This window comes from Coffea eugenioides, chromosome 8 (assembly GCF_003713205.1).
Source record: "Coffea eugenioides isolate CCC68of chromosome 8, Ceug_1.0, whole genome shotgun sequence".
Classification (NCBI taxonomy): domain Eukaryota; kingdom Viridiplantae; phylum Streptophyta; class Magnoliopsida; order Gentianales; family Rubiaceae; genus Coffea; species Coffea eugenioides.
This window is the reverse complement of record NC_040042.1, coordinates 41,345,475-41,372,973: the sequence shown is the minus strand read 5'-3', so window position 1 is coordinate 41,372,973 and position 27,499 is coordinate 41,345,475. Positions and strand designations below refer to the sequence as shown.

General features: G+C 36.5%; 4 protein-coding genes across 4 annotated transcripts; 2 read left to right on the top strand and 2 right to left on the bottom strand.

Annotated features, from left to right (window-relative positions):
• The first annotated feature begins 2,633 nt into the window (after positions 1 to 2,633).
• On the top strand, positions 2,634 to 8,044 carry LOC113779012 (vacuolar-processing enzyme-like). Its single transcript, XM_027324410.1, has 9 exons — positions 2,634 to 2,910; positions 4,222 to 4,386; positions 4,481 to 4,637; positions 5,430 to 5,515; positions 5,630 to 5,829; positions 6,166 to 6,214; positions 6,327 to 6,536; positions 7,020 to 7,226; positions 7,482 to 8,044. Exons 1-9 carry the CDS (start codon positions 2,701 to 2,703, stop codon positions 7,662 to 7,664), a joined length of 1,467 nt encoding a protein of 488 aa, XP_027180211.1. The 5' UTR covers positions 2,634 to 2,700; the 3' UTR covers positions 7,665 to 8,044.
• Positions 8,045 to 10,812: 2,768 nt separating this feature from the next.
• Positions 10,813 to 17,273, top strand: LOC113781697 (homeobox protein 2-like). Its single transcript, XM_027327668.1, has 8 exons — positions 10,813 to 10,951; positions 11,107 to 11,215; positions 11,313 to 11,517; positions 11,628 to 11,751; positions 12,480 to 12,875; positions 14,783 to 15,179; positions 16,752 to 16,829; positions 16,942 to 17,273. The coding sequence occupies exons 5-8, from the start codon at positions 12,523 to 12,525 to the stop codon at positions 16,990 to 16,992; spliced, it is 879 nt and encodes a 292-aa protein (XP_027183469.1). The 5' UTR covers positions 10,813 to 10,951; positions 11,107 to 11,215; positions 11,313 to 11,517; positions 11,628 to 11,751; positions 12,480 to 12,522; the 3' UTR covers positions 16,993 to 17,273.
• Positions 17,274 to 20,539: 3,266 nt separating this feature from the next.
• LOC113780800 (receptor kinase-like protein Xa21) lies at positions 20,540 to 22,083 on the bottom strand. The gene is made up of 3 exons (XM_027326578.1): positions 22,073 to 22,083; positions 21,237 to 21,972; positions 20,540 to 21,121 (listed from the first exon to the last, which is right to left on the bottom strand). Exons 1-3 carry the CDS (start codon positions 22,081 to 22,083, stop codon positions 20,540 to 20,542), a joined length of 1,329 nt encoding a protein of 442 aa, XP_027182379.1.
• A 482-nt stretch (positions 22,084 to 22,565) lies between these two features.
• On the bottom strand, positions 22,566 to 26,827 carry LOC113779098 (probable LRR receptor-like serine/threonine-protein kinase At3g47570). The gene is made up of 4 exons (XM_027324537.1): positions 25,668 to 26,827; positions 25,299 to 25,442; positions 23,181 to 25,178; positions 22,566 to 23,089 (listed from the first exon to the last, which is right to left on the bottom strand). Exons 1-4 carry the CDS (start codon positions 26,599 to 26,601, stop codon positions 22,725 to 22,727), a joined length of 3,441 nt encoding a protein of 1,146 aa, XP_027180338.1. The 5' UTR covers positions 26,602 to 26,827; the 3' UTR covers positions 22,566 to 22,724.
• Positions 26,828 to 27,499: the final 672 nt, after the last annotated feature.

Below are 27,499 nucleotides of genomic sequence, written 5' to 3'. Positions count from 1 at the left end.
CAAATTTCACCTTTTTAGGAAAAAAAGTGAATATAGTTTGGGTTAGATATCACTTTTTAGGGGAAAAATGAATATAAATTGGGTCATTTGTTTAATTATAACTGAGATCTATCCTTTTTGCCCCTAAAAAAATAATCATGTGTGGATCATGTGTTGGATTCAATGTAAAAAGTGGTTAAAAATCTAGCTTTGGACTAAATTTTACTGATTTAATTTTGTAAGGGACATAAAATTATCATTTTAAAAGTAAACAAAATGTAAGTGATGTTTTGAACGATTTTTCCTATTTTATATTATATAGAATTTTAAAGACCCATTAAAGCGTCTAAAAATTGGGGTGAAAATACCTAAGACTTCGTATGGATTAAGTTTTATTATAGTTGTTTATTGGGGTGATTTTAAAATTGAAATTTTACTAGCATTTTTTGAAAATAAAAAAACCACCTATCACTATCACCTACCACCCCTTCCACCGTCATCACTGTTTTCTCCTCCTTTTCTCATCCCTTTCCCATTCCTTCCCTCATTCTTCTTTCCTTCTATTTTCTTTTCCTCTTTTCCCCTTCTTCCTCTTCTTCCCTCCTCTTTTCTCTCCCCTCCTCCCTGCTTGACCCCTTTTCTCTTTCCTACCTTCTTCGATCATAATCAAATCACAAATTAGGAGAGAAAGGGAGAAAAAAGGAGAGACAGGAGAGAGGAGAACAGATGGAGAGAGGAAGAAGTGGCGGTAGTGGTAGAGGAGGGGACTGGTGGTGGGTGGTGGTATATGGTGGAGAGGGAAGGAGATAGAAATGGTTGGTTTTACTTCGTTTGTATTAAGTATTTTTGGGAGTGTTTTTAAAAAATTTTACTATTGCAATGAATATAAAAAACTTTTACTATAAATATTTTTTGAAATATTTAATATATTGCATGAATGAGATGTTTTTTGAATTATTTTTATTTGTATATTACTGTAACATTGTATTTGAAAAACTTGTTTTTCAAAAAAATGGTCAATCCAAACGGACTTATAATATATTGTATTTGAAATATTGTATGGATTATGTATTTTTAAATTTATTTTGTTTATGTGCAAATGTAACATAGGAGTTGAAAAACTTATTTTTAAAAAATAGTCAAATCCAAACAGAGATATAAAGATGAGGAGATAAAATAACGAGAAATTTGAAGAAAAAAAATTAATAGCCAAGACTAGTCTAATAAGTTTGCGGCCTTTATTACATCCATTCTGATTTAGAAAAAAGATTCGGGTAGTTAAACGAGGTTGGCGATTTAGAAAAAAGATTCCGGTAGTTGAACGAGGTTATCAAATGAGTAGATCGCCCAGCAGCCAGTATACAGTAGGGACAGTGTACTTTCCCAGAAGCAGCAGCCCCTCTATCATTTTCTCAAATCAGAAGATTAGCTGCATCCTAATTCCATCCATTTTTCTTGGTACACTTTTCTTTGACTTTTGACTGATTGGTATATGTGTAAATTCCCCATTTGCCCATTCTTCAGGAATGATTCGTACTTCTGCAGGAAGGAAGGAAAGGGTCACGCCGCAATTGTCCCTCCCCAGACCCCAGGGGACAACGACGGCTTAGAAAAGTGCCCACAACCTGTCATGTTGGTTTGGTTTTTCAGCTCAGCAAGTAACCAATCTATCACCGCCCTGCAGGGTCCACTGAGGCTGCCCCGAATTTTAAGCAACTACTCCAGTATTTAGAATTTACCGACCGACGGACTAGAAGCTTCCACGTAAGTATCTATCAAGAATCCGGAGAATCTCCGATCAGATTGCAGGTCAGACCTGGACTCCGAGCAGTAGGGAAAATATGTTCCCATTCATGGGCAAATCCCAATTTAGCTCCTCAAACTCAGAGCTATTCTAATTGTGGCTCCGCATCTTCTTTCATGATAATTGGACCATGATCTTATATTATCGTAACTAATTGTAATTAAATGGGATTTTTTAACTAGTGTTTAATAAACACTTATTCATATATCTAAGGTCCCGTTTAGCAAGTGAGTTTTTAGGTGTTTGTCTAAAATTTTATTGTAACTTACTTACTGTAGAAGTTTTTAAAATGTATTTTTTTTAAAAAATATTTTAAAATATATAGTTTAAAAATTTTGAAAAGTTTTTTGAGATTACTGTAACTAAAGTTTTTAAAAAACTTGTAATAGACAAATTTAGCAAAAAATTTGTCTGCCAAACAAGGCCTAAATCATACACTGATCTAATCACGTGTTAATGCACACGTTAACAAATATTACTCCACTTTGCGTTTATAAGTTTTTTGTCTTTAACTTTACATTTCTAAAGTGTTCAACACATGAATTGAAAAATGTATAAGATTCACAATTAGAACATAAAAAGCATGTGCAAGTAAATATCTTTGTCGTTTCTAAAGTAATAAGGGCCATTAAAATTCCTATTTCTAAAGTAGTCTAAGAAACACTTACCTTTAAAAAGGAAAAATCATTTTTAATTGTTCTCTTGAGCAAAAAATTATTATAAAAATGTTGAAGGGTATGGATAAAGACAACTAATTTTTGGTAAAAGCAGAGTGATAATTGACATCTTTGGAAGGGGCAAATTGAAATTAAGATTATGTCTATAAATATGGAGGGTATGCCATATGGCAATCCCAACTTCGAATTTTCTATACCTAACTTCACCTCTCTTTCCATAACCAGAGACAGCAATCCAAAATGATGCGGTACGCTACCGCTGCCTTGCTCCTCCTTGCACTTTCGATCATCGCCGTTGCTGAGGCTCGTGATAACTTCCTAAAGTTACCGTCGGAAATTGCCGATTTTTTCCATCCCAAGGAGAGGAGCGACGCCGGTGGCGACTCAGTGGGGACCAGATGGGCTGTTCTGATTGCCGGATCCAACGGTTACTGGAATTACCGCCACCAGGTGATCAAATCTGTACTTTTGACGAATTGTTTTATTTTGCTGAATTTTTCTCCATTAAGTTTATTTGTCGTAAGATTGTTTTTTTTTTTGAAGTATACTCCTGATGATCGAGCTGCAGAGCAACGTTTTTTTCCCCTTAACAAAAAAACAAGAACGGATTTTTTTAAAGGATTATTTGGATTAAGAATTTGGGTTCCAGATAAATTGGAAGGCTTCATAGTTTCATGATTTTAGCTACAGCTGAGAATGGTTAAGGATAATTAAATCCTTGTGACATTGTCAGCTGAGACAAAAAGTTTTCATCTTTCATCTGATTAGGAACTGAATTACGTGGTATATAATATTAACTTGATTACTGTTAAAGGCTTTTAAGGAGTGAAGCTGCCTTTCTTAAGTGTGGGAATTTTTTTCTTTTTGGTTGCTCAGCTCAGTCTTGATGTCCTGTATCTAAGCCTTATTGAGTTATGTTCCATAGAAGGGGGACAAATGATTTTGGGCTATATAACCGAGGTTTTCAGCACAGGGTAATACTGGCAGTGTAGGATATAGTATCCACGTTTTAGAATCTAAGACAAGGAAAGCTCCAGTTTTGGCTGTTGAAGAGTAATTATTGTTTGGATATCTGAAAAAGTAAAGGCTTCTGTTAAACTTTCTGTCTAAATCTTTACCACTGTTAGTTCGTTTTTTGGGCCAACAGACAATATTGGGGCTGCATACCTGTTTTCTACAACGTTAAGAATCTCTAATTGCTTATGCGCGCTACATGTTTGTTTTTGGCTGGAAGAACTAATTGATTTGAGATGCTGTGATTTTGTCTTATTGTGTTAGTGAATCTGGAAGAGGAAATTCCTATTTCTACTCTAAACATGCATGGCTAAGGTGGCTAGGTTTCTTTTTCAAACATGGGATTCCACTCTTGGAGACTCGAGGCTTTTGTGATTTTTACCGCCATGGAATTGTTTAATTACTTCTTTCAGCTAATAAATTAGAATTTTTTGTTCTGGATCTGTGAAGAACTTTGGTACTATAGTTGTTATGGTTGACAATTTGTTGAAAAAGGAAGATTGTTAATTTCTGTTTAGGACACTCGCATACCATGACACTGAAATATGTACAATTGTGTTTATTGATACTATGGTCTTTAATGTAGTCTATCTGTTCATGAAGTGCAATGTTGGTGTTCATAAGTACAACTCTTGCTTAATAATTCCTGCTGTAATGTTGTCTTGACCACATCTTTATAGAGGATACGAGTTATTTTCTTGTTTTTCTTAGTTAGCATTTTAACGATTTGATGGTTCTTTGATCTAGGCTGATGTTTGTCATGCCTATCAAATCCTGAAGAGGGGAGGTCTTAAGGATGAAAATATTGTTGTCTTCATGTACGATGATATTGCTTACAATGAAGAGAACCCTAGGCCTGGAGTTATCATTAACAGCCCTCATGGTGATGATGTCTATCAAGGAGTACCAAAGGTTTCTTCTTCTTCTTCTTCTTCTTCCTGAAGAATGAATTTCTTGTAGAATTCTAATATTTTCTATTGAGACTTGATGCACCCATGTGTGGCAGGACTATACTGGAGATGATGTTCATGCCAAAAACTTTTTAGCTGCTATCCTGGGGGACAAAACTGCAATTACTGGGGGTAGTGGCAAGGTTGTGGACAGTGGTCCAAATGATCATATATTTATCTACTATACAGATCATGGTGGTCCTGGGGTTCTTGGTAATTACCTTTAAGATCTCTTCTTATTGGCAGTTAACTCATCCCTTAAATCATTTTGTGATGATGTTCTTTTCGACTGTCTAAATTCCCAAAAATGGGTCACATTCTAGTTTTGCTAATCAGAAAGCTGCATCTGCCACTTATGCTCTCCTTACTAGAGATTGGTCCTTAAGCACCATTCTATGATGGTACTTGACCTATTATAGGAAGGGGAAAAAAAAAAGAAAAAGAAACCCCGGCAGATAGGAAGCCTCTCCATTTCAAAATAAGAGACGTACCTATGATTTTTGGTTGTAGCTTGGGAAAATTGTATTCCTTTAATACATCGTTCCTTTTGCATAAACCTTTTCTTCTATCCCAAATTTTGCGTACCTGGGGAAATTTGTGGGATGGTCAAAAACTAATTTTTATATTTCATGTCCTATAATACAGTTCTAATTTATAATTTTAGGCTTTGAAATGATAGATTTGCAATACTTTTCCTTTGTGTTGGCTGGTCTACTTGTTTGTTTCCTTTATTATGTTGGAATTTGAATCCTATGTACGGTCAAAGCATATGTCCATCATCTGAAAGAAAAATAGTGAAATCTACATTATCTACATAAAGTTGAAGTTTAAACTCCAAAAAAATTTTGGTTGATTATATTTTTGTCACTTAATGCTGTGTCGTTGATCAATAACTTGGACTGTAGGATTTTTTTTTAATTGATAACATTGTGGTCATTTAAAATCATGCCATGGATCAATAACTTGGACTTTAGGATATTTACTTTTATTTTGGCATGCAATCAGGGACGCCGTCGGGTCCTTATCTCTATGCAGACGATCTGAATGAAGTCTTGAAAAAGAAGCATGCTTCTGGCACATATAAAAGTCTGGTATATATTCTTTCCTTTTTACATTTCCTTGTGAATTATCCCATGCTCAGAGAGAGTGCATAGATGGTTACTGAAGTCTAAAAAAATGTGTTGGATACTGTTATCAATATCTAGGTTTTCTACCTAGAAGCTTGCGAGTCAGGAAGTATATTTGAGGGACTTCTTCCTGAAGATCTAAATATATATGCTACCACAGCATCAAATGCTGAGGAAAGTAGCTGGGGGACCTATTGCCCTGGAGAGTATCCTAGCCCTCCCCCAGAATATGAGACCTGCTTGGGTGACTTGTATAGCGTTGCTTGGATGGAAGACAGGTATGTTTGACTGGTATTGAAATATCCTAGCCACTTGTGCATATTATTAACTGTGATGTCAGATATTAATCTGGAGATATACTTGTTTTAAATGCTAATCTTTTAAAGGTTTCATGTTGGTGTGATCATGATACTGTCTTTTACATATCACTAGTATGATGAAGAAAAGTGCCAATGAGCCGCAATTGAATACAATATATGGACTTGAATTGGAGGTGTAACATTTGAATATAGTTATTGGGTATTTTTTACTCTCTAACAAACAAAGTGGTCTACATGATTTCTGTTTTCTTTGTTTGTTTTTGGTGCTCATCATAATAGTTTTTCCTTCTACAGCGAGATACACAATTTGCACACTGAAACTCTGAAGCAGCAATATCACCTGGTAAGGGCTTGTTCCTCATTTTAAATTACATTGAAAGGAACATTTTATGTTTCATTACTCAAAACAATTAGCAAGTACCATCTTGTGATTTCAAAATGCTTGAAATTGGCAGGTTAAAAAGAGAACCTCAAGCAGTAATTCAGCTTATGGCTCCCATGTTATGCAATATGGTGACCTAAAGCTGAGTTTCGAGGATCTTTTCCTCTACATGGGTACCAACCCTGCAAATGATAATTACACTTTTGTGGATGAAAATTCCCTACGGCCATCTTCAAAAGCTGTTAATCAACGTGACGCTGATCTGTTGCATTTCTGGGACAAGGTATTACAGCTTCCTTGTAGTGCATTGAGTTATTTTGATGCTTTTCTTGTGATGTCCAAGTTTTAGTTTATGAGTTATAACAGTGATGTGGAGCAGGACAAGGGTAAATCTGCCACTCAGCCCATGGTAGATTGAAAAGAAGTTAAGACATTTGGCTCCACTGCTATGCAGGAACGAAAAGTGTTTCTTGGAGATTTATTTGCTCCCTAGTTTGATAGAACTAAGTGCTGATTAGTATAAACATTGTTGGTTAGAACAGGGTATTAATTAAGAATGTGCTCATGTTGTATTATTGTAGGGTAAACAAGAGAACTAGCCAAAATTATACTAGTAATTTTTTGTTTCATGAGAACAGGCCAGAAATCCTCAACTGGGTGAATTAGAATGATCCCCTTTCGTAATGAGGGGGAGATAATAGTGCAAAAGCTTAAATTCCTTCCCAAGATGTGGCTGACTTTGCTGTTTACTTTTTCATGCTTGTAGTTCCGCAAGGCTCCTGAAGGCTCTGCGAGGAAAGTTGAAGCTCAGAAGCAGGTTGTTGAAGCTATGTCACACAGAATGCATATTGACAATAGCGTGAAACTAATTGGAAAGCTTTTGTTTGGAATTGAGAAAGGTTCTGAGATACTGAACTCTGTCCGGCCAGCCGGCCATCCTCTTGCTGATGACTGGGACTGCCTAAAATCTTTGGTAAACTTTTATATCCATTTCTATCAAATAGATTCTGAAATCCCCAAGCAACACACATACTTAATAACACCAATTACAGTTATTGACATAATTTGCAGGGATCGTTGTTTTAGGTTTTTCTTTTCTGTATTTCCTTTAGCTAGGGGAACTGTATTGCTAAGTGTTTACAACTCCAGTTTTTGGCAAGGTTTTGCAACATATTTCACCCTGTAATAACCTTATCTTATACATTCAAGTGCTCTTGTTATCGTGCAGGTCAGAACATTTGAGACATATTGTGGTTCACTATCCCAATATGGAATGAAACACATGCGATCCATTGCGAATATCTGCAACGCTGGGATTAAAAAAGATCAGATGGCTGAGGCGGCAGCCCAAGCCTGTGTCAGCCTTCCATCCAATTCATGGAGCTCCCTCCGCCGGGGATTCAGTGCATGATGATTGTTTCAGAAATTGATAACAAAATTACCTAGAATGTGACAGCATATTTTTGCTTGCACATATGATCAATTATGATTGTAAAATAGCCTACTTGCTTTTCATTGGATTTGCTTCCTTGTAAATAATCCTCAGAGAAGCATATCATATCTCTACCGAAAAGCCTAGGTGCTCTATATTTAGATAATGACAATTGTCATATGGCTGTATTTTTCTAGTCTTGCTGCATCATTGCGTTTGTGTGTGTGTGTTAGTTTATACTGCAGCAAAATGCTTATGTGACAGCATGAGAGGGGAATATGGGTAACCAATGTGCTCTGTCTCATGGAATTGGAAGCATAGCATAAATATATATATATATATGATTATGTTTGTAATCATCTGTATAACTTTTTTCCCTTGAGTTTGGCTTTGCTCCTATATCTATTTTGTTCTGCGTAATGAAGTCCCTATTTTTTAAGCAGAAAGCAATCTGAAAATGTTTAATAATTCATTCATCATAAAACTTATTAATGTTTGTGACCAAAAAAAAAAAAAAAAAAAATAAAACGATACCTTACACTCTAAATTTGGCTCGAGCCTCACTAATAAATATTTTATATATGTTTGTGACAAAATTGCCCCTACTCACTCAAAAATCCACCGCTACTCTTCACTCTCCATCCTCCCCTGACCAATTCTGCACATCACCATCATTGCTCAAAATTATCCCCCACACAAAACTCTGGAATCTTCACCTTCCTCAAGTAGCACCCAAAAGAAAAAGATTTTCCATCTCATCTCTTCATCCGAACGAATAAAACACTCCAGAGACTTTTTTTTTTTTTTTTTTTAAAAAAAAAAAAACAGAAAGAGAGAGACAGAGACAGATAATAATATTTGCCAACTCCTAGATTTTTTCTTTTTTTTCTGGGGGGCAGATTTTTGGTCAAATTTCGATGCATGAGAATTTGTGATGATATGCTTCTTTCTTGTCTTTACTTTTGGTTTGAACGGTCGTAAAGGAGTGCGTGATGTAGCATAGTGATTGTGGGGAGATAGAAAACATTTTTCTTTTCAATGGATAAAAGGACACAATTGGAGCTTAGGTTCAAACTTAGAGCACAAGCAACAAATAACAATGGCCAAAATAACAAAGAATTAACGGTTTTTTCATGCGCTTTTGGGATCCATGCCCATCATTTCATACAGTAATGAGACAGACAGAGCATAATGAGGCTTCTTCATCAGCACCCCGTTGTCCAAAATACAGGGCATCTATTAACGCAACATCATTCTCTATTGACTAACAATAATAATAATCAAAAAAGAATCAATCTTGTATATATATTATTACAGTTAGATGTATAAAATTTAAAATTTAAATCTAAATTCAGATAATCAGTTATTATCCATTCAATGAAGATAGTGCATACATTATTGTTGTTACTGTGAATAAGATTAATCGAAAAAATTGATGCAACGCGGAATCGTAAGTTTTGCTTTTTTTTTTTTTTTTTTTTTGTCAACACAGGGGTGTCCGGGTCAAGACCTGAAGGCGGCCCGACTAATCCCCTGCCCCTAGAGTACAGCGCCACCCCAACCGCACCCAGGCGTTAAGTGGGATTCGACCACCTGACCTTGGAGTTCCGAAAGAAGCCCAAGACCAGGTGGTCTAGCCCTGGGGGGCTAAGTTTTGCTTTTATGCTTTGATGAATGTTTAATTTTGTTTACCTGATAAACATACTAAAAATAGTAAGGCCACATAGGACTGGATTCTCCAGATAGGCCGACGAAAAAATGTGTGTAAAGGATAAAAAAAAAAAAACAACCTCCACCCTTCAACGCTACATGCTATATATATATATACTTATATATATGAAGTATTTGCATCCACTGACAAATAGAATTTCTTCCGAGCATGTTTTACAAACACAAAATTCTGAACACATTTTTTTGTTTGTTTGTTTTTAACTTATCTTTTTCCTCCAAATCTCGGTGCATTGACACAATGAGCTCAAACATCACACGTAAGAAATTCATGAGTAGATTCAAGAGCATATGATGAGGCGAATTAGAATTAGTACATAAAGAGCATGACTAAAATAGCATCAGACATTTTGAAATTTTAGAAGTTTCTAACAAGTTTCTAAAAAGTATGACTAAAACAAGTTTTTTGACATGCTTGTTCCGAACGTGGAAGCAAAATTATAACATGTATCGGGACGAATGATTCACTAGTTAGAGAAAGTGCAAAATTGTTGTTTTAGAGTATGTAAAAATCCAATCAAAGGTATGATATATGGCTTTTTGTTTATATCATTAGATTTTCTTTAGATGCAGTTGAATATTGTAAATAACCTGCAGTTTTTTTTTTTTTTTTTTTGAAATTTAGTGTCCTCATCCCATATAATTGATGCTTATAATATGATAAAGGTCCAATATTTGCATAATAATTGTTTTCTTTCCCTAAATTGATATTTTGGCAAATATATATTTATGTAGGGGTTGATAAATTTTATATCTCTCTTCAAATAATTTTTCATTCTATATGCTCAAATCATATAATTTTATGTAATTGCACTCAAATTACATAGCACGATGACAGAACAATAAATTGTCAGTGAAACCTTGCTCCCTCGCTAAAAAACCAACTATGGCGTAAATGTGGAAAAAAAAAGGAGGAAAAATAGACCTATGAAATAGTTTTGTTAGATTTGGTTTGAAAATGAATTATGATTTTTTTGGGGTATTACATGGCTTTTTCGAGCATGATGATTCTCTTACAAAATTGGTAAAACCAAAAATTCATTTAGCGAAATAGATTGGGTCAAATAAATTGTGCGGAGTAATTGAGTGATGCAATTGAAATATCGAGGTAAAATAGGCTTAAAATTTGAGGGGGTAGAGTGAAAATGTTAAAAGTGTGAAGATTCCATCCGACGAATTAACGACGAAAACGGGGGAATTAACAAAGATGATGACGTGTGGAACGAGGAGACATTTGGGCCGTCCGATAATATCTACTACACAGGGGATTGAAGATGGGCGGGCCTGATGTAAAGAGCATGGAAATTGAAAAAAAAAAAAAAGGAGGGTATAAAACCAGGGGTTTGAAAGAAAGGGAGAGAGACTATTTCGTTCTGTTTTGTAGTTTTTATCTGAAGAAGAAGAAGAAGAAGAAGAAGAAGAAGGAAACAGCACTCTCCTTCTCTCTTTCTCTGAATTTTCTGTTTTTCCTTTCTGCCATATTCTTTTAAAGAGAAATAGAAGCAGCGGAGCGTCTTGATTTTGCTGGAAACATCTGGGTAGGTGAAAATGTTGGATGGATTTTCTTGAACTGAGAAAGATCTGCCTGCCTGCTGCTCTGTTACAATTGTACTGAGAAATTGTGGTGAAAGGCCCAGCTTATCTGTAGTAATTGAGAAAATTGATCTTATGTTGCTTGTTTTTTGTTAAACAGATACATTATTCAAAGAGGAATTGGAGTTGTTTTCAGAAGAATTTGTTTGGACTGGGATTTGAGTTTCCTTAGAAATCTCATTTTTCTGTCTGATCCTGAAGCTTTGGAGGTTAGTGATGGTATTGGAAATTTGATTTTCGTGGATTTTCTTGTATGAATCTTTGGCGATTTAAGCTTGTCTTTTTTTGCTGAATTCTGTTCGACAGGGGAGATTGCAGGAATTTTCAAGTCGGAGGATCAGTTTCTGGGTTGGTGAAGATCGGATTGGGAATTCAGACAGAGGATTAAAGCTCTGATTTACTTGAAACAGTTCCTAATTCTGAGGACTAAAGACGATCAGAACCATTGTTGATTCTCGGTTGTTGATATGAGTTTTCAAAATGAAATCCAAGTGTATAAATACAAATTCAGGTACTAAAATTTGTTTCTTTCATTTGCCAAAAATCAGAGAATTCATCTACTACTGATGTTTGATTTTCAATAAACTGATGGAATTTTTTTATGGGGCTTTGTTTTTACAGATTTTGAGGCCGATTCGTGTGATGTGTCAAAACTAAGGTCTCTCTGACAGAGATTCCAAAGTGGTTGCCAAGATTTCATCCAGGAGCAACTTCTTTGATTACAGAATTTCAGCATAATTTTGAGGTAATGTGATTATTTGGATTCCCAAGCAAGAGTTTCAGAACATTTGCTGGTCTAAATTTCAGCAAGCAAAAGCCTGTCAGATGATTGGAATTGGTGATCAGAATATTTTCTTCTTCAACTTTTGCTCTTTCTCTATTCCAGTTTTTCAGATGGAAACCTTTTTTTTTTTCTTTTGGGATTTTTCCCTGCCTTTTATCTCTACAATCCAATTGAATTACTCAGAGATTTGCTTCAATGAACGAACCCTGTTATGAAAGGTAAAAAAATCTTCTTCATATGCTGTTTCTCCCAGAAAATTTTCAGTTTCTGTTTTTTCAAGAGAAGCATTTTATTTTCTAATTGCTCCCTTGACTGTATACGCAATTTTGGGCTCAGGAGGATGACCCTTTCTTTATCCTTTCCCCTTCTTTCTTCCTCCCCTCAATGGTGTTTGTTTTGAACATAAATGGCTAAACTTTTTCCATTTCCTCCATTTTTGATTCTTGAATAATGTAATTTTCCTCCATATGAATTGATAAGATCTTCTCCTGGAAACCAACTCGTCTTCCAAATCCAGTGTTAGTACCACTTTAGAAACCCAGAATTTCCTAATTTTAGCAAACAAATCCTGAATGGTCAATAATTGATCACCAACTCTGATTTGGTGTTAATTTTGTGACTTTTTTTTTTAAACTCCAGTTAAATGCTGCAGTAAAGAATTTTAATTACAGTGGTGATTTGTCCGACAGGTGGAAGTAAAAAAAAAAAGGGCCAGAAAAGGTAGAGATAAGGATGGAGAGGAATTCGAATCCTAACCACCACTATAATAGTAGCAATGAGACCAGGTCCCCTGCTACGACGTCGTCTGACTTCGGTTTACAGTGGGGGAGCCGTAAAAGGCTGCGTTGTATGAAATTCCAGGCCAAAGTCCGGGACAACGGCAATAACCGCGACTCCTCCGGGTTGCAGCCGGGCGGTCTGAGAGCTGTGGTCGGGGTTGATCGGCGGCTTGTAAGATCGGACCATAATAAGGATTTATCTCAGCCCAGTGATGCTAATAACAACAATGGGAATTCCAATAACGGCGGAAATGTCTATTTGAACCTCCGTCAGCGGCCGGCTTCTCCATCTCACCGAATTCTTAGGTACATTTTTTTTTATTGTTTTGTTTTCTGTTTTGATAAAATTGGTTGTTATTTTTTCTTCTGGTTTTTTTTGTGGGGTTTAAAAATCCAACTCAGTGTGGTTGAGTCACGTGAGCGGCGCATGGGATTGGAGAGTTTGTGGGATTTGGGTTGATGGAAGTGGTGGGGCTCCTTAATTTTTTGATTGATGATGGTTTAGTGGGTGGGGTATGGATTGATTGATGGGCAAAATAGAGTTATTAAAAGATTTAAGACGGGTTTCCCCAATTTTATAATCTAATCTATTATCAATCTTTTTTTTCTTTTAATTTTTTTTCATATTTGAATATCCTACTTACGGCTTGCAAGAGGAGTTGTCCTACTTACATCACATGGATGCGTCATTTTTTATCATCGTTTTATCTCACATGTATTATATCACAAAAAATATTATAATATTATTTTAAATATAATTATTTTTTATTTTTTATTTTATATATATACATCGCATTATAAAAAGTGATACAGTATTATTTTAGTTAATTTTTTTTCAAATAATCTCCAATCCAAACGGACCCAAAATGAATTAATAGACTATTATTTTAGTTAATTTTTAGTTATATATATATTACATCTTAAAAAGTGATACAGTAATATTATTTTAGTTAATATTTTTTTTTCAAATAATCTCCGATCCAGACGGACCCAAATGAAATAGTAATAGAATATTATCACATGGGTGGACGTCCAGCCCAAAATAAGACGTGTGGCTGATCATGGCATGGAAATTTCCATTTTTAAGATAATAGTTTTGGGACTTGGATCCTTTGTCACTTTTAAGTTGGATGGATAGGCATAATATGGCGTGCTAGCACGGTCTATTTTGTCTGTCTGACGCTCAATGAATTCTTTGATCTCTACAAAAATTTTGAAGTGATCTATTGTCACGCGCGTCTTGATCCTTGGTCGCTTTAAAGGTAACCATCAGATAGTTGCAGAATTGAACCCCTCCACGTATGGCAATTTTGTCATGATTAAATGGAATTATAATGTTTTGATTGAGAAGACGTGGATGGGGCGGGGCCTCCGCTGGGTGGGTGTAAACGTTATTAACCACAGATAATGAGGATTGCTGGTGTCATTATGGAAGGTCAAAACGGATCAACTGATAAAAAAACAAAACATATTAATTATTTTGATTTTCTTGATGGGCTGGGGAAGACGAAACTGAGAATCCATTTTTATGATCGGGTCAATTAACCCATTTCTTTCTTTCTATTTTGTGTGTTGTTGCAATCACAGGCAATTAAGGCAGTGGGCCCTACTTGCTGCCCTTTTCAACACGTCCATGTATGTGTATGTATAACAATAAGGGATATCATGTAAACTCCAATTCCCTATCAATTTCCAGCATCATTAGAAGATCCATCCAATAGAGAGGTGTTGGGACACGTAACCCTTCCCTTACATGTAATGGGAATATCGATCCTACGGCCAGAAACCAAAAACCCGTAAAAAGCTTCCCCTTCTCCCCCTAAAATATTCCCAGCGTATAACACGCACCCAACCCACATAATCTTTCTTTTTTGATCACTTTTTTTAAAGCTTTTATCCGGGCTCAAGAAATCAGCGCCCGTATACCCTTCGCCCATTTTCTACGCAATTCCCCAGCGTGATTCTTGTTTTCAATTTTCATAGCGTACAATTCAACGTAACCCCGAGATCTATCGTTTCGTGACTACCCCACAAAGGCTATTTTGGTAGTTTACTTTTCCCTTGTAGTAAAAGGGCCTAAATGTTATTGGTAGTACATATTTTACAGCCCATGCTAGTCCTAGGAGGAATGATGTTAGAAATTTATGTTCAGTGTTTTCTGATTACAAATTGTTGTTTGTGTTTTTTTTTTTTTGGTTCTTTTCTTTTCTTAGGAATTCCGATAGTTCACTGGCTATGAGGGGACAAAGCAACGGGGTGAGGGGTTTGGCTTCCCCGGACAGGGTAGGGGCTGGTGGCCATGATAGGAAAGGGGGCAACAACAGCCTTCATCACCACAGCAATGGTACCAAGAACAACAGCAACAACAATAATGATAACAGCAACAACAATAATGATAACAGCAATAATATCAATGGGTCGGCATCATCGGATAGCAAGAAAGGAGGAGGGACTTCATCCGGGAGTGATGCGATCCCTGCTGTTTGGCCGCCTAAGTTCGTGATCGCCTTGACGAATAAGGAGAAAGAAGAAGATTTTATGGCCATCAAGGGTTCCAAACTCCCTCAAAGACCCAAGAAAAGAGCTAAGTTCATCCAACGCACCCTCAATGTAAGTTCTCTACTCTCTGATTATCTTTTTTGTTTTATATGAAGTTGCTATAATTTGTGATCAACTGCTCTGTTTGAACTTTCAAGTAATCTCTGCTTCTTGTTGTTCCCTTCATTACCCTTTTTAGAATTATCCATAGAGAGTATAAAATTTGTTGCCACAGCAATAGAGTTGCTGCTTCAGTGTTTTTCTAGCAAAATCAAGTATACTAGTACTTTTTTTTGATTATTGAGTCAACTGGGTTGTTTAATTTTTCTTGTTGATTACGCATTTACTGAATTATTGCCTCTGAACAAAAGGTAGCTTGTTTGCGAAGAAGAAGATCTTTAGAGAATCAGTACGTTAGTTTCACTTTAGATAATAGTTGCTGGTTTAGGTACAAAAAGCATTGCAAAAGCAATGGTGGAAACAACACCATGCTTTTTGGTGAGGTCTTCTCCTCCTCCGTGACTTAGGACCTTGGTGGGCTTTTGGCTTTTTTCACAAAGGGCTACAAACCATAAAGAACTAAGTGCTTATGTATGCGTGCAAGAGGATGACATCTGGTTGATGCAGGACACGTGCAGATGTAGCATGGATGCAGATTAATTTAGCAATTGCTGACCATAGAAAACGTAGCTGGTTGATCTAAGAGTATACAGGGTGCCACGAGGCCTTTGGAGAGTGACGAGAACCCAATTAATTATTTGGTTAGACAAGTTGATTAGCTAAGTGATCAAAGATATTGTATCACTTGCACTAAATCACATATTACACGTTATTTGTTGTGTGTGTGTGTGTATATATATTTATATCTGTATGTATGTGTATGTATATTAGTAGTTGGACAGTGTCTAATTGTGCTCTTCAAGGAAGAAAAGTAAAGCACTGTGTATAATGATGCCTACTCCATTCAATAATTGCTTTGGAATTTGGATCATAGCTCCGGCAAACAAATTTCTTTGGAACATGGAGACCAAGCTCGATATGATTCTAATTCCTAGCCAAATGGTTTGATCATCTTGTGGATGATAATGGAAGAACATTATACCCATGAGTGTCATATTCCTTTTTTTTTGGTAGAAGTGTCATATTCTTTACTATTACATTTGGTGGAATCCATCTCTTTGGACCACCTGACCAACTGACAAAGGCACAAGGGACAAAGCACAATGGCATAAAAAACACAGGGCGTGATTATGTTTAAGAAGTGCTTTTTGCAGTCCAAAACTGGTTTATGTGCTTGAGTAATTTAATTATTCACTATTCAAAGGCTGTTATGCAGCAGCAGTTAGCAATTAATCTAATCTGCTGTATTACTTACTTCCTACCTAACTTAAAAGTAGTGTGGTTGGTGATTGCTCTTGTCTGCCCTTCTAATATTTCATGTGGTACTTAATATCTTGCCTAACCTCTGAGATTTTTTTTCCATGTCTTGATTTTTTTTTTTAATACAAAACCCTGTGGTTGTGTATGCCATGTTCTTGTTTCTTCCGAAATTGGTTTTTAGCATTTTATGACTTGTTTGTTTTTATCACTTTTGGGAAAATTTTTTTTAAAAAAATGTAAGTTGCGATTTTGTTTGTGGTGCAGTTGGTAAGTCCAGGGGCATGGCTCTGTGATCTTACACTAGAACGGTACGAGGTTAGGGAGAAAAAGGTGTCAAAAAAGGTATGCTTCTTCTATATTTGTATCACTTCTGATTAAGTTAAAACATTTGTTGGTTCTGTAATCGAACATTTAGGGAGATTTCAACTGTGACCTCTTAATTTCACATTTGTAGAGACCACGAGGACTAAGGGCTATGGGAAACATGGATTCCGATTCCGAGTAGAACCCCCCCTTTGGATTTGATTGACTTGTAGGTTTCGTGCTAAAAGGTGATCATCTGCTGCTGATAATCAATGGGTAAAGAAGGTTAAGCTTTTGTCAAGTGGAGTACGCCAGCGTACTTTTGGCAAGATTAATGTGCCCTGTATTTGATAAAGTACACTTGGAGAAGAATCCAAAGCAAATTCAGTTGGTCTTGAGTATCTATCACCTTTCTTTTCCAACTCGGGGATTTTCTTTTTCTGATGAGTCATTAATCAAGGTTTAAGAGGAAGGTTCGGTTTTTTTCGTGAATTTCATAATTTTATAAGAAATAATTAAAAATTATATTATAAATATGTTACTTGATAAGATTCGACGACGAATACTCTCAAAGTAGACTAGATTTTCTTATCAAGTAGGTCGAATTCGATTCCAACTAGATGAACGCTGTATTGAAGTTGGAGTTACTCGTGAGTCCGAATTGAGTACACCCCTATAGCTCAGTTGCCATAATTTGGTTTAGCTTGCTCGATAGAGGATAGGGTCATCGTGATGGTTGAGAAGTGAAATAGAACAATGCTGGATTTAGTGGCTTATATATAAATTCCGCTCCTGACACAAATTGGAACATTATGTATTAGCCCCATTTATTGATCAAGCATTTTGATTGAATACTTTTTCTCATTCGAATTTCTAGTTTAATCAACCATTTTTTTCTTCGCTAAAATAAGAGTCTTAATTAATGCTAGACTCATTAAGTCACATAATGCTTCCCTCCTGTCTACTAATAATGTTTTTAGGCCTACTTGTAATTATTGGTACACAGAAAATTGTCTAATACTAGTATTCATTAGTTACCAAGGGTAAAAAAAAAAAAATTGTAGAATAACACGATTTTTTTCCCCTGTGTACAAAAATAAAAAATAATAACGGTGGAATGAGACAATTAAGATTGTAAATCAATAAAAGATATTTTAACGAAATATTAATGAAGAGAAATTTAAAATAAACTGCAACTCAATAACATGCTAGAAACAAACCCCTCGAAGAAACTCACAAAATAATAAAAAAAAAAAGGAAAAACGAACTGCAGCAGCGGTTACTACACTAACATCATAGCTAAGTAGTAATAAACACATGTACAAAACCTCCTCAAAATCAAATATCTCCTGCAAATAATATAATATCTGTACTACTTCAAACTCTGAATCCAGATCCGAAGATGAAAGAAGCGAAGGCAACGGCGAATCCGGCCACCAATGACGGCGAAACTGACACGGCGGAAGAAGCGGGAGCCGGTGCAGGAGCCTCGGCGGCGAACGAGGCTCCGACTAGCGAGAAGACCATGGCCACCACGACCAACAATGGTACAGCAGAAGCTGCGGAGCGTGAGACCGCCATTACTCTCAAGGTACTGAATAAGGAGAGAGACAGAGAGAGAGAGAGACTAGAAAGAATGGTGGCAGCAGATTTTGAGAGCGATGGGGGCTGGAATTTATAGAGAGATTAGGCGGGCAAGAGTTTCGGGCAGAGAGTTAGGTTGTTCGGGCAGCAATCTCGACAGGCTGGCTATTGGTTGATGGACAGCTGGTTTAATTGGGCCCACAACAGCTCAAATTTAGGGCTGTTGCGAATCTAATCATTCAACAAGGAAATGGGATTGGGCGTAATTGATGGGCTGGGGAGATGACTAATCATTCAACACGAATGATGGGATGGGATGGGGAAATTGATGAGCTGTATCGAATCTATGTTTTTTCTTAGCGCGACACCTGCCCTATATATTGTTGGCACCTGGCGGAAACACAATTTGAGCTTATCTATATCTCCCTGTATGACGGCTGCTATCAAGCTAAGTTGCCAATTGTCACCTTTAAGTGCGCCCATTCCCAAGATCAGGACTTCAAAATTTGACCTTAATAGGTAGCTTAATTCAGTCAATTTTTCCATCACTTTGGCAGAGATTAATTTTTCATATACTACTGTTAGGATGTATATTAGCGAGTTGCGATGTATGTTACGTGCAAAATTTAGAGTTCAAATTCAAAATAAAATTATGTGGCATGCATAAGTGTCGTCAAGTGTATACATTAATGATTTATAAAAAGATTAATCCCAAGTTATAATAAGTGTGTTCAGATAGAGGATTATTTAAAATATTATTTAAAATAGTTATCGTAACATTTTTTATAATGTGATGTATGTGTAATAAAAAGACGAGTGAAAAACGTATTTTTTATTGAAATAAAATGATATTTTAAGTATTCATTTTAAAAAATTATAATTTATTTATATTTATCTCCTAATGTAACGGAATCTGTTTATCTTGATCTTGCTAATGTACTTTGAGGGAGAATAATATTAGTACGAGAAGATAAATGATTTTTGTTGAGATATGCCAACTTTTTCTACATATTTTGCTAGATTATATTTGGTGTCAAAATAATTTAGTTATTAGAAGAATAAGAATATTTGTTAACCAAAGATCATGTTGGTTTGTTAACAAATATTTTAGCTAAGATTTGCTAGCAGAAGAAGGTTATATTTTGTTGAGATTTTTAGGATAATTGTTAGTTGGATATTTTACTAGTTTGTTTTATGTGTGCACTATAAATAGTGAGCTGATAAATGAATAACGTAAGTTTATTTCAGATTCAATACAAGTCTCATATAAATTTTTTTTTATAATACTAAATTATTGTTTCTTAGTTTATGCCCCGAAAAATCAACAGTTTTGTTGCTGCTGTTGTTGAGGTTAAACTTCCTTCAGTTTCTGAAAAGTTTATCATAGAATACTGTCACCGGTCCTTCAGTGAAGTAAGCAGGTACATCGGTATAAAATTCTAAATTTCTCTGTTCTTATCTTCGCTTGGCCAATTTTCTACACGCTATGCATGCGGTACAATTTATGAACGTCTACTACACTCAACGAAATTGAGTTTGATCTTCTTCTGGGCTTCAAGAACCTCTTCCATACTTAGCCTCTCATTAGGAGAATCAAGATCACAATTTGAGGCTAATTTCATCAATGATCCTATACATTCCAACTTTTGCTCCAAATGTTCATCTTTCGTATTCAACAAATTGGGGTCTATAACTTCAAGAATTGCGTCAGGCATGGAATCGTTTACCCGACTTTTCAAGTTTAACTGTCCTGCAAATACTCATCACTCGGCCTTCTTCTTGTAAAAACTTCAATTAACATAATTCATTAGCTATAAACATCGCATGCTGTGGATACTAATCCTTCAAATCCACACTCTACCCAAAAAAAGAAATAGAACAAATTAAAAAAGGAAAAAAAAAGGAAGCAAAAGAATACTAGAACTAGGAATTTTTACCTGGTGCAATATAACCAATGGTAGCAAAAGTCTTGGTTAATGCAAAGCTTTCTTCCTTTCCCAACAATTTTGCAATTCCAAAATCGCTTACACAGGCTACCATGTCTTCATCAAGTAGAACATTACTAGGCTTCAAATCACAGTGAACGGCCGGTGTCAAATACTCTTGGTGGAGATATTGCAATGCACTAGCCACGTCTATCATCACGTTTAATCTTTGCAAGATGTCTAGGAAGTAGTTTTCAGAGTATAACCATTTCTCATCTTAAGGCTTCCATTGCTCATATACTCGAGCACTAAGTCCTTAAAATCTTGGTTAGAACAGCTACTGATGACCTTCACAAGATTTCGATGGCGAAGGTTCCGCAATACTTCACATTCTACATCGAAGCTTTTCAGTGCTCCTTCCAATTGCAAATTGAATACTTTTACAGCAACTGTCCTTCCATCGTTTAGCGTCCCTTTGTAAACAGATCCAGAACTCCCAATGCCAAGCAAATTGCTTTTGTTGTATCCGTCAGTTGCTTGAAGAAGTTCATAGTGTGAAACTCTTTCTTGTGTTGATACTACGACCCTGGTTGTTCCCCCTGAAGCCACTTCTTTCTTACGATATCTTCTGAATAGACATGCTGAAACCATGGCATTCACAATAGCAATTCCAAGTGAAATAAACACAATTACAAGTATCTTCTCTGCTCTTGACCGAGGGTTTGAAGTATCATGTTGGCATTTTGCGACGTGAAACTTTGAATCTCCACACAATGCACCATTGGAAATGAAGGATTTACTCGTCAAGGTCTTGAAAGGACCCTCAAAAGGAATTTCATCACTTAAATGGTTATAAGAAACATTAAAGTGCCTCCAGTGACTTTGGGATCGTAGCCGAAAGATTGTTATGTGACAGGTCGATGGATTCCAAGCTGACCATCTTGCCAATTGATTCTGGAATAGATCCTACTAAATTGCTGTGTGCTAAAGAAAGGTTAAGCGAGTTTTTCAAGTCACTGACTGTGCTAGGAATTTCCCCTGAGAATTGATTCATTGACAGGTCAATGGATATAGCAGCCTTTAGATCTCCAATTTCTTGAGGCAAGGGACCGATCAAAATATCCGAGGATGCATTTAGGTGCAAAAGGTCTTTGAGGTTATAAAAGCTTCTTGGTATAGCAGAGGCTAATAGGTTGTTTGTTAGATCAAGGATCCTAAGAGAAGTCAGAGTGGCAAAACATTCTGGTAGCGACCCTGAAATTTGGTTTTGGTATATATATAATTCAGTCAAGCTTTGCAAACAAAAATGGTCTAGACTGCCAATGATGTTGTTTCTTGAAAGAGATAATCCTCGCAGGTTCTGCAGATTCTTGGCTGTTGTTGGAAGCCCTCCAGTCAATTTATTGTTTCCTAGAGCAAGTAGTATTAAATTGGTCAAGTTGCCAATTTCACTAGGGATAGTACCCTTGATTCCACAACTTCCGGCATAAAATTTCTGAAGGAAAGCAGAGAGGCTTCCAATAGAAGCCGGAAGTACCCCATTGAATGGATTCTCATCCAATGCTAAATATGTCAAGTATTTGCATTTTGTCAGGGAGGAGATGAAGCCCAGCTCAGAAGATGAAGGTTCAATAGTCAAATTGTTCCGGAATAGAACCAAGTATTGTAGGAGTCTAAGATCCCCAAAGGAGTTAGGAATGAAGCCACTGAATTGGTTGACTGCAAGAGACAGTAATAGCAATTTGCAATAGACGCCGGTATTAGTCCACCAACATAGTTTCCATCGACCTGTATTTGCTCTAAATTGGGCAACTTGGATCCCAAATTCGATGGAAGATTGCCTGTGAATAAATTGAATCCTAGTGGAAGATTGCCTGTATTATTATTATTACTTTCTTTTTTGCTGAATTGACAAAAAAACACTTAGCATACTAGTGTTAATAGAAGATATATATAGTTAATGACTACTATGAATTATGAAATTTTCAAGCCTGGCTCTGTGCAGTATACACACACAAAATTAGCTACGTTTAATTTTTCTTTTCATAAATAACAATGAACACCTAATCTGTATCTTAATTTGTGCTTCCGCCGGGCACCTGTTAGACAAATTAATTAACTTAAAGATAAATTAAGGGTTTTTATTTTGAGATGTCCCTGGAAACTCATGAAGAGGAGACATTATGTATTAGCTTTTTTAATAAATTAAGCTAAACATACATAAAAATGCCTAAATATAGGACCAATAAATGGGTGTGCCTAAATATGAAGTAAATTGCAAGTAAAATTACAGATTCAAACAAACAGGGTTTTGGGGATCAGAGAAAACGATCCAAGTTGGCTTTTTCCCCCAAAGATTTGAGAAACTTATTTACTATATAGTTTCTTAATCCGTACAGAAAGATGCTTTGGAATATTGCATTCTTTATTTATTTACGTCCGTGACATGACACTCAAGATATCTTAGCTTGATCTTATGCAATGTATCCACAACAGCTTTCATACTGAGCCTTTCCTTGGGAGATTCAGGAACACAATTTAAGGCCAATCTCATGATTAACGACAAACATTCCAACTTTTCTGCATATCGTTCTTCATTAGGCTTCAACAATTTTGCATCTATAACTTGAACAGTTGCATTAGGCATAGAATCTTTTACCCAACTCTTCAAGTTTATATTTCCATCAAACATTTCATCACTAGGCCTTCTTCCCGTAAAGACTTCCATTAGCAGGATTCCATAGCTGTAGACATCACATGCTGTTGACACTAATCCTTCCAATCCATATTCTACAAGAAATGGTGCAATCAATCCAACAAATCATTATAAAAGAAAAAGAAAAAGAAAAAAAATTCAATAGAAACACATTGTTAAGATTACCCGGTGCCATATAACCAATTGTTGCTAAGGTCTTGGTTAATGCAGTGCTCTCCTCCTTTCCCAAGAACTTTGCAATACCAAAATCACTTACATGGGCGACCATATCTTCATCAATGAGGACATTACTTGGTTTCAAGTCGCAGTGAATCACAGGTGTCGAGTATTCATGGTGCAGATATTGCAAAGCACTTGCCACATCTATCATAATGTCCAATCTTTGGAAGACATTCAAGAAATAGTTAGGAGAGTGCAGCCATTTCTCAAGGTTCCCATTACACATGTATTCAAGGACCAAGGCTTTGAAATCATGTTTAGAGCAACTGCTGATGACTTTCACGAGATTTCGATGGCGAAGGTTGCAGAGTGCATCACATTCCACATCAAAACTCTTCTCTGCACCTTCTAGTTGCAAATTAAATACTTTTACAGCCACTGACCTACCATCACCTAGAGTCGCTTTATAAACTGATCCAAAACTCCCAGAGCCAATTAAATTGCTCTCACCATACCCATTAGTTGCTTGTAACAGCTCATAATAAGAAACTCTTTCTTTCCTGGTTACACCAGGAAAGAAATCTGTTGCACTTGGAACCTTTTTCTTCCTCTGGAATCTTATGAATACAACGGCCAAGGCTAAGACGACCACAATAGCAATCCCCAGTAAGCAAAGTGTAATTAAAAGCACCCTTTTCAATTTTGATCCATGTTGTGGATTGGTTTGGCATGGTGGAACATCAAATTTTGGATCGCCACACAGAGCGTCATTGGAAATGAAGGATTCACTTGTGAAGCTTCTGAAAGGACCAGCCGAGGGAATTTCACCCCTCAAATGATTAGAAGAAAGGTTAAGGACTTTCAAGGATTGAAGTTTATCCAATGATTTTGGGATCAAACCAGAAAGGCTGTTATTTGACAAGTCTAGGGATGTTAAGCTGAACAGGTTTCCAAAAGATTCAGGAATTGATCCTAGCAACTGGTTGTCTGCCAAAGAAAGGTTTTGGAGGTTCTGTAAATCTCCCATTGTCAAAGGAATCTCCCCAGAGATTTGATTCATTGACATGTCAATATTTATGGCAGCCTTCAAATTTCCAACCTCGAGAGGCAATGAGCCAATTAAGGAGTTTGAGGCCAGGACAAGCACTAAGAGATCTCTTAATTTCCACAAGCTTCTAGGAATAGTAGAGGTTAATAAGTTGGAGCGAAGGTAAATATCCCTGAGAGATGTCATATTGCCAAAACAATCTGGAATAATGCCTGGAATTTGGTTTTGGCTAAGATATAACTCAGATAAGCTGTGCATCTTACAGAAACTATCTAGACTGCCCCCTAGTTTGTTTCTCATGAGAGACAGCACCTGAAGGTTTTGTAAGTCTTGGACTGTTCTTGGAATATCTCCAGTTAACTGATTGTCTTCTAGAGAAATCAAGAGTAGACTGCTCAAGTTGCCAATTTCTCTTGGGATGGGGCCTTTGATATTAGAAGCTCTTGCATTGAAATATTGTAGGGATGTAGAAAGATTTCCAATGGAAGCTGGAAGAACCCCGTTAAGTGGATTTTCAGCTAGCTCTAAAGTCTTTAAATGCTTGCAATTTGTCAACGAAGTAAGAAACTCCAGCTCCAAAGATGTAGGATCACTGGTCAAATTGTTGTCAGAAAGAAATAGAGATTCCAGGAGTTCAAGATTCCCAATGGAGTTTGGAATGGAGCCAGTAAATCGGTTTCCTGGAAGGGATAGAATGGTTAATTTAGAGCAATTTACAATAGAAGCTGGCATAATTCCACCGATGTTATTTCCGTCAAGATGAAACTTTTCTAAATTTGGCCATTGGTAACCAATATTTGAAGGAAGATTGCCTGTGAGGTGATTGAATCCCAATGAAACCACACTCAACGTTGAGAGGTTGAAGATCCCAACCGGTATTGAGCCATTTAACTCATTGAATATTAAATAAAGTGCCTCCAGTTTGTGAAGGTTGGACATCTCTTCTGGTATTACACCTATCAAATAATGCAAATGGAAGTGGCAAGTGTAAATTCTTAAAGAACCAGGAAATAAGAGATTTAAGATGTTATGGAACATGATTTTGGAAATATCACTAATTAAATGTAATCTGGTACCTGTTAAGAAGTTGTGCGCAAATACAATCAATGTAAGCTCGGTCAAATTCCCAATTTCTCTGGGTATAGAGCCTGTGATTTGGTTTCTTTCTATGCCAAATTCCTTGAGGTTCCTAAGATTGCCGATCTCTCGTGGAATGAGCCCTGCCAATTTCAAAGATTTATTTGTAATATGAAAGCGTACCCACAAATAAGTGATGAAAAAAAGACACTGACTACCGAAATGTAAAAGAAATATTCTACTAACAGTTTGTGAAAAATGATAAATTGGAAGTATGTATACACCGTCATGCGTTTGCCTTGGAGTTTTGACATTGTTTGTACAAGATAAAACTAATAGAAGAGCTCAAGTTCAGCACCAGTATGTACCTTGTAAATTGTTGGTTCCGAGGTATAAGCCCTCAAGCATCTCTAAGTTTCCAATTTCTTTTGGTATGGATCCACTGAAATTGTTGTCCGAGAGTGACAGCATCTCAAGTTGTGAACATTGAGATAAACTTGATGGGATTTGACCATGTATCTGGTTGAAAGATAGAGCAATCCTACTGAGATTTGGAAGATGGCGGCAAAGATAAACAGGAAGAGTTCCAGATAAGTTGTTAAAAGTGAATCCAACTTTTTCCATGGTTGAGATGTTGAAGATGGACAAGGGTATGGAACCAGTGAGCTGATTGCTTTCAAGATTCAGAAACTTCAAGCTCTGGAGGTTCCCAATCTGTTCAGGAATCTGCCCTCTCAGGGAATTTCCCCTAAAATCCAGATGTTCGAGTTTTGACAGGTTAGAGATAGAAGAAGGAATTAGGCCAGTAAAATCGTTGTTGTACAAAGCCAAGACTTGAAGTTCTGGAAAGTGACCAACCCACATTGGAATGGCCCCAGTGAAGTTGTTGGAGCTTAAACTGATGAACTTGAGGCGGCGTAAGCGTGACAACTCCTGGGGCAGATTTCCATGGAAGTAGTTACTTCCCATGTCAAGAGAAACAAGAAAAGAGAGGTTCCCCACTTCTGGAGGAACGGTGCCTGCAAGTCCCATGCTTGAAATATTCAAAGCAGTAACTCTCAGGTGCCGAGAGCCGCACTCGACTCCTATCCAGTCACAAACAGAAGAAGCTGCAGCAGCATTTGAAGACCAGTTCTTTGACAAGAATTGGTGAGGATCTGAAGTGATGTGGGCTTTGAGGGCTAAAAGAGCAGATCGATCGGTTGCAACATCTGTTCTTATCATGGCTGTGGAAGTGACAATAATGAAACAGCATTGCATCAGAACAAGTGCAAGAGGGTAGCAGTAGAAAAGGCTCTCCATAACGAATTTGGAACAGCTAATAAATTGGGTCTTAACTCCCAAGACCTCTGCCTTAACTAGTAAACTACTAAATTGAGGCTTCTTCAACCTTGCCAACTTTTGCTTCTAAGGTTAGGAATGATGATAGTTTGTGGAAGGATTGCTGGTTGATTTTGAGCAAATGAACACTTGATTGCAGGGCACTTAGACCTTTATCATGTAAATTTCGGTCATTAGTATGTGGTTTCTACTTCAATTCTCTGTTACTAATTTCCTGAAAATAGATTGTCATCGTCAAGTCAATGCGAAGTTTTTTTTTTTTTTTTTTCAATGCGAAGTTAGTTGATGCAAAGATTGGCCATTTTATTCAAAAGCTGTAGATTGGTTAGCACATAGACGCCAGTTTGGAGTATAAAATGGACTTCTATCTATGCTTTTTTTTTTTTTTTTTTTCCAAATTCAAACTAACAAGGAGTATAGACGCCAGTTTGGAATACATTTAGCATTTACTTCTGAAAGTTATTCCAAATTTGCATTAAACAACCATTTCAATTGAATTCTGATCAAATTCCACATCGCTTTATTTCCTTGAGGGTTGACTCAAGTTGGCTGCTTTATTTCCGGAGTCCGTCCTAAATCCAACTCCACTATGAAGTATGAATTGACACTGGAATGCACCAAAGGGAACTCAAAAAAATCTCAGCCACTCGTCCGCCGCAGTACACCTCGGTTTGGCAGCGTGCATAAGATGGCTCGTAAGTGGTAACCCGTTTGGATTGTTATTTTTTTATAGTTTTTGTAAACTAATATATTATAGCGATTTGATATATATATATGTGATGAAAAATGTGATTGAAAAATATGTCAACAGAAAATATAAAAATTTTTTGGAGAAAAATTACTTTCCAAACAAGGTTGG

Excerpts from the sequence above, each read along its gene's own strand:
- LOC113779012 (XM_027324410.1), top strand. The coding sequence starts at position 2,701 with ATGATGCGGTACGCTACCGCTGCCTTGCTCCTCCTTGCACTTTCGATC. Across the intron at positions 4,387-4,480 it reads TCTATCAAGGAGTACCAAAG|GACTATACTGGAGATGATGT; the intron begins GTTTCTTCTTCT and ends CATGTGTGGCAG. Across the intron at positions 5,516-5,629 it reads CTGGCACATATAAAAGTCTG|GTTTTCTACCTAGAAGCTTG; the intron begins GTATATATTCTT and ends ATCAATATCTAG.
- LOC113781697 (XM_027327668.1), top strand. The coding sequence starts at position 12,523 with ATGGAGAGGAATTCGAATCCTAACCACCACTATAATAGTAGCAATGAG. Across the intron at positions 15,180-16,751 it reads TCATCCAACGCACCCTCAAT|TTGGTAAGTCCAGGGGCATG; the intron begins GTAAGTTCTCTA and ends TTTGTGGTGCAG. Across the intron at positions 16,830-16,941 it reads AGAAAAAGGTGTCAAAAAAG|AGACCACGAGGACTAAGGGC; the intron begins GTATGCTTCTTC and ends TCACATTTGTAG.
- LOC113780800 (XM_027326578.1), bottom strand. Across the intron at positions 21,122-21,236 it reads CAGAATCAATTGGCAAGATG|GGTCCTTTCAAGACCTTGAC; the intron begins GTCAGCTTGGAA and ends ATTCCTTTTGAG.
- LOC113779098 (XM_027324537.1), bottom strand. The coding sequence starts at position 26,601 with ATGGAGAGCCTTTTCTACTGCTACCCTCTTGCACTTGTTCTGATGCAA. Across the intron at positions 25,443-25,667 it reads CGGAACCAACAATTTACAAG|GGCTCATTCCACGAGAGATC; the intron begins GTACATACTGGT and ends TGAAATTGGCAG. Across the intron at positions 25,179-25,298 it reads TGCGCACAACTTCTTAACAG|GTGTAATACCAGAAGAGATG; the intron begins GTACCAGATTAC and ends ATTATTTGATAG.